The sequence below is a fragment of the Corvus moneduloides genome, chromosome 26 (genome assembly GCF_009650955.1).
Source record: "Corvus moneduloides isolate bCorMon1 chromosome 26, bCorMon1.pri, whole genome shotgun sequence".
NCBI lineage: Eukaryota > Metazoa > Chordata > Aves > Passeriformes > Corvidae > Corvus > Corvus moneduloides.
In genome coordinates, this window is record NC_045501.1 from 4,798,976 (window position 1) to 4,810,391 (window position 11,416).

The 11,416-nt window shown below is 65.1% G+C and overlaps 1 protein-coding gene across 2 annotated transcripts; it reads right to left on the bottom strand.

Annotated features, from left to right (window-relative positions):
- Window positions 1-227: 227 nt before the first annotated feature.
- Window positions 228-11,087, bottom strand: ARHGAP27 (Rho GTPase activating protein 27). Of its 2 annotated transcripts, XM_032091675.1 has the most exons (16): window positions 11,068-11,087; window positions 10,078-10,813; window positions 6,491-6,919; window positions 5,571-5,786; window positions 5,113-5,223; window positions 4,953-5,020; window positions 4,767-4,854; window positions 3,377-3,481; window positions 2,891-2,989; window positions 2,729-2,819; window positions 2,475-2,594; window positions 1,879-1,977; window positions 1,549-1,626; window positions 1,262-1,396; window positions 800-905; window positions 228-687 (listed from the first exon to the last, which is right to left on the bottom strand). In XM_032091675.1, the coding sequence occupies exons 2-16, from the start codon at window positions 10,792-10,794 to the stop codon at window positions 510-512; spliced, it is 2,640 nt and encodes an 879-aa protein (XP_031947566.1). In that variant the 5' UTR covers window positions 10,795-10,813; window positions 11,068-11,087; the 3' UTR covers window positions 228-509. The 2 variants fall into 2 exon arrangements, with proteins under 2 accessions (XP_031947566.1, XP_031947567.1); XM_032091676.1 differs by lacking the exons at window positions 10,078-10,813; window positions 11,068-11,087 and adding an exon at window positions 8,452-9,112 and having other exon boundaries at window positions 229-687.
- Window positions 11,088-11,416: the final 329 nt, after the last annotated feature.

Sequence of the window (11,416 nt, forward strand, 5' to 3'; positions counted from 1 at the left end):
CAAGGGTCACCAGGAGCCCCTGCTGTACCACCAATGTCCCTGGGATGTCCCTGGGACGTCCCCATGTCCTGCCAGCAACACCTCACCCTGGTGTCTGAACGGGCTCTTTATTCGGGCATGGAGCAGGGGGCTCCAGCCACGGCACTGCCCGGCTCCTCCCTGCCCGCCCGCCGGTGCCACCGTCCAGCAGGCACTGCCTGCCCGGACCCTCCCTCCCCTCCTGGGAACGCCGGCTCGGCGAGCTGGGCACTGCAGCGCTCCACTGCCCGTGGGGACCCCCCGAGCCCCGCACACCCCCTGGGGCTCAACCCCCGCGCGTCCGGTCCCGGTGGGAGGGGCTGGCCAAGGAGGACCCACCGGGGTGCCCATCCCTTGAGCCGGGTCCCCGCACTGCCCTTCATGGAGCCACGACCGCCACCACCGAGGTGACACATGGCCAAGTCCTTCCTGGAGACGCCGCTCCATCAAGTCCCTGCTGCCGGGCTTGTCCCCGCATGTGTCCCCAGGGTTTATCCGTCCGGGAAGATGTATCCATAGTGGTTGAGGATGTGCTCCACCACCTGGTTCTGGAAGACCATGTGCATGGCCATGCTGGCCTCCTCACTGGCTGGCCGCAGCAGCGTGGGGCCGAAGACGATGGCCACGCTCTGCACCGACATGCGGTTCTCCTCCTTGTGCTCCACCACCCTGTGAGGACAGGGCATGTGTCACCGGCATGGCCCTGACCCCGGGACCTGTCCCCAGAGTCGTGTTCTGCCTTCCTGCACCAGGCAGGGTTTGGAGAACAAGGGGGGGTCACCTGCAGAGGTGGCGGAAAAGGACCTTCATGGTGTCATGGTGGGCGGGTGGCAGGGACAGCACCAGGTCCCGGATGCAGCGGCCCCGCAGGGACGGGTCCTGTATCTCTGCCAGGGAGGGAGGGCACAGTGGGGGCTGGCTCCGGTGGCCACAGCATCCCTGTCCCCACCTCCATCCCCATCCTCATCCCATCTCCATCACCACCCCCTGTCCCAGTTCTTTCTCCATTCCCATCCCATTTCAATCTCATTCTTGTCCCCAACCCCATCCTTATACCCTTCCCCATCCCATCGCCATTCCATCCCAGTTCCCATCCTTGTCTCCATCCCATCCCATTACAACCCCATCCTTGTCCCCACCCCATCCCACCCCATCCCACCCCATCCCATCCCATCCCATCCCATCCCATCCCGTCCCGTCCTGTCCCATCCCATCCCATCCCATCCCGTCCCCTGTCCCTCACTGATGGCAGCGATGAACTTGTCGAAGTGGCTGAAGGGGATGAGTGGCTCTGGCAGCTCCCGCAGGAAGAGCTTCAGTGCCCCGGTGACAACGTGGATGTCCTCCCAGCGCCCATCATCCAGGTCCAGCTGCTCATCTGGGGGTGGGGCAGCACCTCAGCTGTGTCCAGAGCCCCCGGGGATGGGTGGAGGTCCCCGGCTGCCCCCTCCCCAACCACAGCCCTGTCCCTCTGCCCCTCGAGGGGGGTTATACCCCATTGTCCCCCACTGTCACCGCAGGTGACCGTACCGTGCTCCACCTTGTAGCGCAGTTTCTGGATGGTGGCCAGGTTACCACTGACCCGGTACAGCCCGTCAATGTCCAGACCTGGGCAGATGGAGATGGGGGAAAGCTCCCAGTTAAACAACCCACCCTGGGATGGGACATTAGACACTCTTGAGGGAACTCCAGGTCCCCATGTGTCCTTGCTGTCCCCTGCAGGATGCCCACAGCGAGGTGGTACACAGTGACAGCACCCAGTACAGCAGCCAGCACCAGGATTCCAAGGAAAACCTGAGCATCCCATGTAGGCTGTCCCCGTGCTGGTGCCCCAGGCTGTCCCTGTCCCCAGGGTGGTACCTCTCCTCTCCACGGTCTGGATGCACTGCAGGACGAAGTGCGGCACCGTCCCCCGCTCCCGCTCACACAGCGCCAGCAGTGAGCAGCCAAAAACCTGGTCTGGGAACACAGCGGGGACATGAGCACGGCCAGGGGACACCAGGAGGGTGGCTAGTGCAGGATAGGGTTGGGGAGAGAGGGTTCTGTTCCCATAGGAGTATGCCATCGGGGTGGCTGGAGGTGATGGGACATGCCCGAACCCACCACCAAGATGTTGGGTCAGGGCTGGGCTTGGTCACTCAGCCTGGTGTCCCAACTCCATCCCCCTGGCTGTCCCCACCCACCCTCCAGCCAGAAGACATCCAGAGGGACTCAGCCCCATTCCAGCACCCACCCCTGATGTGCCCTATCCCGATACCCCATCCCAGCGCTCACTCTGGCTTTACCCTCATCTCAGCACGTATCCTTGATCCAGCCCCATCCCAGCACCCCATCCTGATCCAGTCTCATCCCAGCAATCCCCTTGATGTATCCCCATCCTGACACCCACGCCCGATCCACCCCCATCCCAGCCCCTCATCCCAGCATCCCTCGGCCCAGCGCCCCCCCACACCCACCCTTGATGTAGCCCCTCTCCCGCAGGGATTGCAGCGTCGGCCGCCTCTGCAGGAATTTGCGGAGTTTGTTCCGGACTCTGCTGGTGTCACTCTCGGCACTGCCCGTCACCTGCCCGGCGGCTGGCGGGGACATGGCACAGGTCAGCACCATCCCGAGGGACCGACTGGGGCTCCCGGCTTGTCCCGCGCCGGGGACCCCGCAGGGTGGGCGGTTCTGCCGGGCCCCCGGGCCCGCCCCGGGTGCCGCTGCTCACCTGCCCTCCTCTCCTCGCCGCCCCCCAGCTTCTCCCGGGAGCCGAATTCAGCCCGAATTTCGGCATCCTCCTCTCCGAGGATGTAGGAGCCCTAAGGAAGGGGCACCGTGAGACGCCGGGGCCCGTCCCCGGGGTGGCCGCGGGGCGGGGGGCCCTGCTCACCCTCCGGCCGATGCTGTCGGCGATGGCCCGGTGCCAGGCGGTGATGATCTGTTCCGAGTCGTGCTGGATGAGGAATTCCGAGCCCTCCCGCGTCCTCAGCTGCCGGAGCAACAGGCAAAGGTCAGGGAAAGGGCACGGGGCTGCCACAACCACGCGGATTTGGGAACCAGGATGTGGCTGAGCCCGACGCCAACTCTGGTGACACCAAACGGTGCCGGGGAGCTGGAACGGCTGGAAACCTCATTCCTGTGCAAAGCCCGAGTGGAAAAACTCCTCTGGGGGCCAGGATGTCCCTTGGTAACCTCTCGGTGCCCATCAGGACGGGACAGTGGCCAGCAGTGCAGTGTGTCCCTGTGCTCCCACCCCGGTGTCCCCACATCCCCGGTGTCCCCAGTTCCATCCCCTGCACCCCTGCTGGGATGAGCCGGGCAGGTGTGGCATTGCCCTGTGGTGTGACCAGGTTCCCTCCTGCTGTCACCTGCTCACCTCCAGAACATTCTTCTTGCTGGACTTGTCCCTGCCGGCCCAGGTGAGGGTGGCCCCACGCAACTCCACCGTGTGCTCGGGGGTGGTCAGGGTGCTGGGGTGCCTCTGTGGGGACAAGGGGATGAGGGTGGCACCTGCCCAGAGGGGACAGGGACACCAGGATCCTGCTGGGGGGTGTGGGCTGCCCTCCTCCAGAAAGGCAAGATTGCCAGATGTCCTCCATGGGACCCCTCTGTCCCCTCCTGTGGTCTCTCAGGACTAGGACGTGGGGCTGCGTGGTGGGGTGAGTGTCACGGCCACCAGCTTGGGGACAGCCAGACCCTAGGCCTGCCATCACCTCAAGGGACATTCCCAGCCTTTCCCAGGGACCCCGGGGGGCTCCAGCTTTGGGGTCCCTCTCAGTGACACTGCGGGAAGGGAGAGAGTGGTTGCCCCCAAGGAGGGGATTTTGCAGGGGGAGAGCATCAGACCCACTGGTTCTCCTCGTGCCCTGGGTTTCAGGGTACTTTGGCCACGGCCCCCTCCCCCAAGAGCCTCTGCACCCCCAGACAGAGCCCTGGACCCCCGAGGTGAGGCCAGCACTGCGTCTCCCCCAGCTGTGGGTCCCCTGTCTCCCCCTTCTCTGCTGTCACCGCAGGGTGTTGCAAGACCCACGACAACTTCTGCATCCGGTGGCTGCTGGGCACTGGAGGGGGAACTGGGCCCGGGGGGGGACTGGGGCTGGCACTGCTTCCTCCTGCTGGCTCCCACCAGCTCCAGGTGCCCCACAACTGGCACCCCTGTGGGGAGAGCGTGTGTGTGTGTGTGCGGGGGGGCGAGGGGACATGTCCCAGTGCCAGGGGTCCCTGTTCATGGCACCTGCCCCGGCCTGGGGGTCCTGGTCCCATCCTTCAAGTGCTGATCCCCTCACAGTGCCAGCGGTCCTGTTTCATGGGTGCTGGCCCTGTGCCCTGGATGTTGGCCTCATCCTATGGGTGCTGGTTCCATCCCGCAGGCTTCGACCCCATCCTGTGGATCCTTGCCCTGTCCTACAGATGTTGGTCCTATCCTGTGGATGCTGGCTGCATTCTGTGGGTGCTGGCCATGGTCCCCCTCCCCTAAGAGCTCCTGCACTCCCTAGACAGAGCCCTGAACCCCCACCCCAGAGGTGAGGCCAGTGCCATGTTCCCCATGGGTGCCTGTCCCTGTCCTACAAGTGTTGGCCACATCCTGTGAGTCCTTGCCCAGTCCCATGGGTTCTGGCCCTGTCCCATGGGTTCTGTCCCAGTCCCAGGGGTTCTGGCCCAGTCCCATGGGTTCTGGCCCTGTCCCATGGGTTCTGTCCCAGTCCCATGGGTTCTGGTCCCACCCCACAGGAGCTGCCCTGCCCCGAGGCCATTGGGGCTCTCACCAAGGCGCTGGCAGCTGAGTGCTTGGAATCCTTGAAGAAGGTGAGGATTCCCCCTTCCAGCACTGTCCAGGAGGAGCTCCAGTTCTTCCTGGGGAGCAGAGCAGGGGTCATACAGTGGGATAGCACAGCCCCTCCACCCTGCTGGACTCCTGTCGCCAGTTGCAGGGGACACCGGGATGTTCTTACCGGAGCCGCTTCCCTCTGTCCAGCGTCTTGGTCCGGTTGAGCACCCCAGCTTTTTCGAGGCTTTTAAACTGGAAAGTAAAGGTGGGGGTGTCAAATTTGCCCCCTGCTCTCCCCGGTGCCAGGGTGGGGGCAGGCTGGGTGCCCCTCGCTGCGTGCTCACCTTCTCCTCCTTGGTGCCCGCTGCCGGTGACCCGGTGGCGTGCCAGGCCAAGAGCCCGCTGTCCTGGCTGGAGCCGCTGCTGGCCCGCTCATGGCGGCCGCCCGATGGCACCTGGGCAGGGAGGGGTCAGGTGAGGCCCAAGGTGCCCCTGCCAGGAGGGGGCTGTGCTGTGCACCCACGGCACCCCAGAGCCCCTGCAGCCCCTGCTCCGGGGGCTTGTGAGGACGTTTATCCCTGGCAGTTACCCCTGTCTGCATCTTTGGCCCTGTCCCCATCCCCATTGCTGTCCCTGTCCTTGTCCATAACCCGTCCTTGTCCATAACCCATCCCTGTCCCTATCCCAGTTCCTATCCCTGTGCTCATTCCTCTTCCATTCCCTGTCCCTTTCCCTGTCCCCATGCCCATCCTCAGTCCTGTCCCAATCCCTGTTCCCATCCTTTCCCATCCCTATCCCGTACCGTGTCAGGGGCGAAGTGCTCGGGGTAGAACACGATTCCCTCGGGGTGGCTGTGCCCATACCAGCCTGGAGGTGAGCCCAGCTCCTCAGGGCGCCTCGGGGACAGGCAGAGAGAGGCCCCCTGATCATAGGAGCCCACGGGTGAATAGTCTTCCTCGGGATAACACTCCAGCTCATCTGGAGACAGGTCGGGATAATCCGTTTCTGGAGTGGGTGGCTGGAGAGAAGAGACTGGTCAAGATCTTGTGCCCTACCAAGAGACCTGCATCCCTGTGTGGCTTGCCCAGGTGGGGGCTGCCCCATCTCCATCATCTCCATCTCCATTCCCATCTCCATCTCAATCCTTGTCTCCATCTCCATTCCCATTCCTGTTTCTATCTCCATCTCAATCCCAGTATCCATTCCCATCTCCATCTGCACCTTCATCTCCATTCCCATCCCTGTCTCCCATCTCCAGCTTCATCCCTGTCTCCATCTCCATCCCATCCCATCCCTGTTTCCATCTCCATTCCCCTCTCTTTTTACATCCCTGGATCTGTTCCCATCTCAGTCTTCTTCTGTCTTCATCTCCATTCCCATCTCCACCTTTGTCTCCATCTTCATCTCCATTGCATCTCCCATCCTTTCTCAATCTTCATCTCTGCCTCCATTTTCATCCCACCCCGTTTCCATCTGCATTCTCATCCCTTCCTACACCCCTGTATCCATACCCTTGTCCATCTTCATCTGTCTTCATCTCCTTTCCCATCTGTCTCCGTTTCCATCTCCATCTCAGTCTCCATTTCCACTGCATCTCCCATCCCTTTCTCAATCCCGATCTCTGCCTCTGTCTCCGTTTTCATCCCATCCCTTTTTCATCTCCATTCCCATCCCTGTCTCCCCCCATCCCAAGCCCATCCCCGCGCCTCGCTGGGTGCTCACCCTCTGCTCCATGGGGCCGTACCGCGTCCCCCCAGGGTGCATCTCCCGGGGGCTGCCTGTGTCTCCCGCAGTGGGGGGGTCCCACGACGTCTCACCTGTCACCGAATTATAGAAAAAAGTCTGTCCGCTTCCTTGGTCCACGTGCTGTTCCCACTCGGGAAGCTCCGGGCTGTGTGCGAGTGAGGAGGCGGGAGAGGCGGCGGGACTCACTCCATCGGCCGCCTGCCCAAAGGGACAATCCCACGTGGTCTCGCCCGTCACCGGGTTATAATAAAACAAATGTCCACTGTCCGTGTCCGTGTGGGTTTCCCAGTCCGACACGGAGCCGCCGGGCTCCTCTGGGGCCGAGCTGGCGGCTGCGGCCTCTTCCCGCAGCTCCTGGATGTTGAGGTAGATGGGATCGGGTGTCTCCTCTGACTCCTTGCGTGCCTGGGGGGACACGGATGTGTCACTACGGCAGCTGGGACGGTGTTCCTGGGATGTCCCCACTGTGGTGTCAGGGTGGCAGCTGGGTGAGGGGCTGAGGAGCCGGATCCTGCCCTGGCTGCTGGGTCACCCCCCTGCCCGGGCCCCCCAGAGCATGGGGCAGGAGGTGCTGACGATGGGGTGTAGGTGGCTAGGAGGTGGAGAGGGGCACCCACAGCACCCAGAGTGGGGCAGGGAGCACCCACTGGCCATGGAGAGACATCGGTGTCCCCAGTGCCAGCACCTGTGTCACTGCTGTCCGTGTCACCTGTGCTGGCGGCACCCTCACAGCCAGCACCACGTCACTGGCACCTGCATCACCCACTGCGGGCAGCACCTGCAGCAGCACCCGCACCGCCGGTGCCCGTGTCACTGCATCATCAGCACCTGCAGCAGCAGCACCCACATCATCAGCACTGCCATCACTGGTACCCATGTCACCCACATCATCAACAGCCGTGTCATGGGTACCCACTCATGCACCACCTGCACCATCCACAGCCACATCACTGGTACCTGCATCACCTGCTGTGTGCAGCACCCACATCATTGGCACCCAAACCATGAACACCCACAACCTCTGCACTGATATCTGCGGCCCCAAGACCTCCAGCCTGATCGTCCCCTGCACCCCCAGACTCTGCTCCCACCTCCCCAGCACAAGCACCCCAAAACTCACACTCATCTCACCCACGCTTGCACCCCAGCACCCTCAACACCAGCCCCCCAGGACACCTCCTGCCCCCACATCACCGATACCAGCACCCACATTACCTGCATCCTCATCACCTGTGCCCTGGGACACTTCCAGCACCCACAGCCCTGGCCTCCCCCTCAGAGCCGGATGCTGAACCAGACAGTCCCACCACTGTATCCCAAAATAACATCCCCAGCACCAGCCTGGCTGACTCCCCACTGTGGGGCTGCTTGGGGTGGGGGATGTGTCCCCTGGGACCAGGAGGGTGCTGCCAGCAGGGAACCCCCTCCTGGCACCCTTTGATCTCCCCAGTTTTACAGCCTGAGTCTCTCACTAATGGCTGTGGGGACAAAGGTCCCAGCTCCAGCCCTGCCCATCACCCTGAAGGAGGTGACAGCGGGTGCAGTGTCCTTGGGGACACCCTGGATCAGAGGGGGACAGCAGCTCGATGAAACCCCCTCATCCTCCCCCCATCACCCCACGACCCCCCCATGGTGAGCAGGGCCAGAAGCCACTGGGGGGGGGGTCACCCTCCTCCTGGGGATGAGGGACATGGGGGTGGCAATGGGGGATCCCTGGCACGGAGCCCCCCCAGCACCTCTCTCCTCCCCATGGGTGCATCCCTGGGGTGGTTCTCATCCCTGGGGGGGCCGGGTACCCCTCCCTGCTTTGGGATGGGCATGGTGACACCCGCCGGTGCCCATAAACCCCCAGGGAAACCCAAGGGGAAGCATGGGGAGGGCTGACCCCAAAACACCCCCCTGTCCCCCGGCTGGGTGCACCCTCGGGTGCTGCCTACCTTCCCCAAGTGCAGCAGCTGCAGCACCCTGCTCCGGGCCCGCTGCGGACCCCCCGGCGCCCGGTCACCCATCGCGGTGACACTGGGGCAGCACTGGGGGCACCGGGGTGGGGACAGCCGTGGGGACACCGAGAGGCTCCGGTAACACCGCTGGCGCCCTGAGCCGGGCCCTGCACCCGCCGCTTCCTGCCGGGTTTGGGGAGCGGAAGAGACGCCCAGGGCGGAATTGGCTTCTCTGGGGGTTGTTGTCACCCGTCCCCCACAACCTTCCACTCGCCATCCCCTCCGGCAAAGCCAAGGTCAAGCAAGCAGGAATTGCACTGGGATGATCCCCGAAAATTTTGGGTGCCCCGTCTGGTGTCACATTGCTCCACCGAAGGCTGATCTGGGGCTGCTGTGTCCCCGCAACACCGGGATCGTTCCATCCCATCCCATCCCGGCGGGTGCACATGGTGGCAGGATCATGGTCCTGCCATGCCCGATGCCGGATGGTTTTGGCACCGGTTGGATTTGGGCAGGGAAGGGGAATGCCCCCGTAGTGGCACTCGGGCTGGGGACTATGCTGGCTCACCCCCAGAGGGGGGTCGGAGGCTTTGGGTGTGCAAAGGGCACAGCTGGGGGCACAAGGTGTAAAATGGGGTAAAAATTGGGTGGGAAATGGGGGGAAATGGGGTGAAAATGGGGTGTAAAACATAGCCCCCCACCACCAACACCCCATTTCCTCCAGCAACTCCCCCAGGTGGCACAATCCCTCCAGCCCCTCTAGAAGTGGAGGACACTCAGACTTGGGGTGCTCCAGGTGCTTGGGGTTACTCCAAAGTGAGGTGCTCGGGGACAAGTGAGGAGGGGACAAGGTCGTGGGACCCACCTCTGTGCCGTCACTGTCTCACCCCGTGTACCCCAGCCCGTGTTGGCAGCAGGTGAGCAGCCGGGGGGGAGCCCCACCCTCGGGTGACCCCGGGGGAGGGGCAGCCCAGGGGGCTCTGGGCAGGGCCCTTTGCTACTTACTGGTGTGGGGTGAGCGTGGCTTTGGGGTGTTGGGGCGCTGGGCTGTGCCGGGGTGCACCCAGCACCCACCTCGGTCCCTGGGTGCTGCGCCCAGGTGAGGCACCCGCCCCGGCAGGGAGGAGCTGCCGCGCTTCCCTGTTAACCCCTTTCTGCCTCCTCTGATCCCGGAACGCTCCGGGAACCTGAGGGGGACACCCCAAAGCCCCTCTGGGTGGCACCGAGTCCCCCTGTCCCGGGGACCACGGGGCTCTGGGGCTGGGAGAGCCCAGGGGTGCCCATGAGGGGGGAACTGAGGCACGGGGCAGGGGGCTGAGGGTGAAGAGTGTGCGGGGGGGCCCCAGTGCAGGCGGTCACTCACAGCCCCGAGACGGTCAATTCTGGTAAACCCGTACGGGGGGGTCACATGCAGGTTTGTCCCACGGGGTCAGCTCGGTGGGGGGACTTGGGGGGTCCCAGCGGTGGCTGCGGTGCCAGGGTGTCACCTCACCCTGTGCTGGAGGTCTCAGTGGGGGAACACGGCCACTGAATCAGCCGAGGGGCTCAGGCTCAACACCCCTACCCGCTACTCCCCCCCCCCCAGCGCAGCTTCTGGGGACAGCAGTGGGGATGTCACCGTACCTGAGCCGCGGGGCCGGCCCCCGGCCGCCTCCTGGCCACGTCCCTGTCCTTGCCGGAGGCGCAGAGGGTCTCGGAGCGGCTCTTCCCGAGCGGGCGAGCGTGTCCTGGGGGGTCCCCCCGTGCCCCCATGGCAGTGGCACCGCGTGGTGCTGGTGTCACCCGCGCCAGGTCATCCAGGGACTGCGAAGGTCTCACAGGCTCAGCGGGGTGCGGGGTCAGCCCCGGGAGGACCCGAAAAGAGCTGAGTGATGGCGGTGAGTCCCTCCTGGGCACCGAGTCCCTCCTGGGCACCGAGTCCCTCTGAAACACCGAGTCCCTCCTGGGCACCGAGTCCCTCTGGAGCATCGAGTCCCTGCGGGGCACCGGGCACCCTCCTGCCGGCTCGCCCGGCTCGGCGGCGCCGATGAACCGATACTCGTAGGCTGGCGGGGGCTGAGGGACGAGCGTGGCCGGCTCTGTCGCAGCATGTCCTGGTGGCGGGGGGTCAAGCGGGGCTGGGGCGGCGATGGGTGGCAGCTCCTTGACGTACTGGGCCGGGATGTAGAAGGGTCGGGCGTCCCCGCTCCTGCGGACGTGCCACCAGTGCGGGTTGGTGCGTTTGAGCAGGACATAGCGCTCGTTGGGTTTGATGGACACCAAGGTGCCGTCCTTGGCGCGGTACTCGAAGCCGTACTCCACCAGCACCAGCGCCTCCTCCGCCGGCCCCGCCGCCTCCATGGCCTCCCGGCGCCTCCGCCTGCGGGACACGGGGCAGGGAAAAGGTGACGGCAGCGCCCAACCCGTCCTGGGGCGAGGACCCCCCAGCTCAGCTCCCTCGGGGTCCCCGCTGAGCTCCAGCCCTATGCGGCAGCTCCGCAAACCGCCCGAACCTGCTGGAACAGCCCTGGGGTCACCGCCACCATCCTTACCACCATGCCCGAGACCCCAAAGCCGCTGAGCCCCAAGCTGCTGAGCCCCCGAAGCCCCCGGGCCCCCGGGCCCCGCTCTCACCTGCGGCCGGCGCTGGGGCGGGTGCGCGCCCGCGGGTGCCGCTCGTGCCCGCGCCGGGCTGGTCCCGACTCGCCCGGTTTCCGCCGCCGCCTCGACGAGAGACGGGGCCGGGCTCCGCGGCGGGGTGGGTGCCCGGCCCCCGGCTGCAGCACGGGGTTGTGGGGCGCGTTTCCTCCCCTCGGCGGGCGGGAAGGGACGCTGGCGGAGGGGACCCGCTGCCGCCCGACGAGGAAACGGCTCCTCGGGAGGTTCCTGCCGCAGGAAGGGCCCAGCCCCGCGGCTCAGCCGGGATCTGCGCTGCTCCCGGATCTGGCACGGCCTCCCTGGGCAGTGGGTTGGGGACCCGATT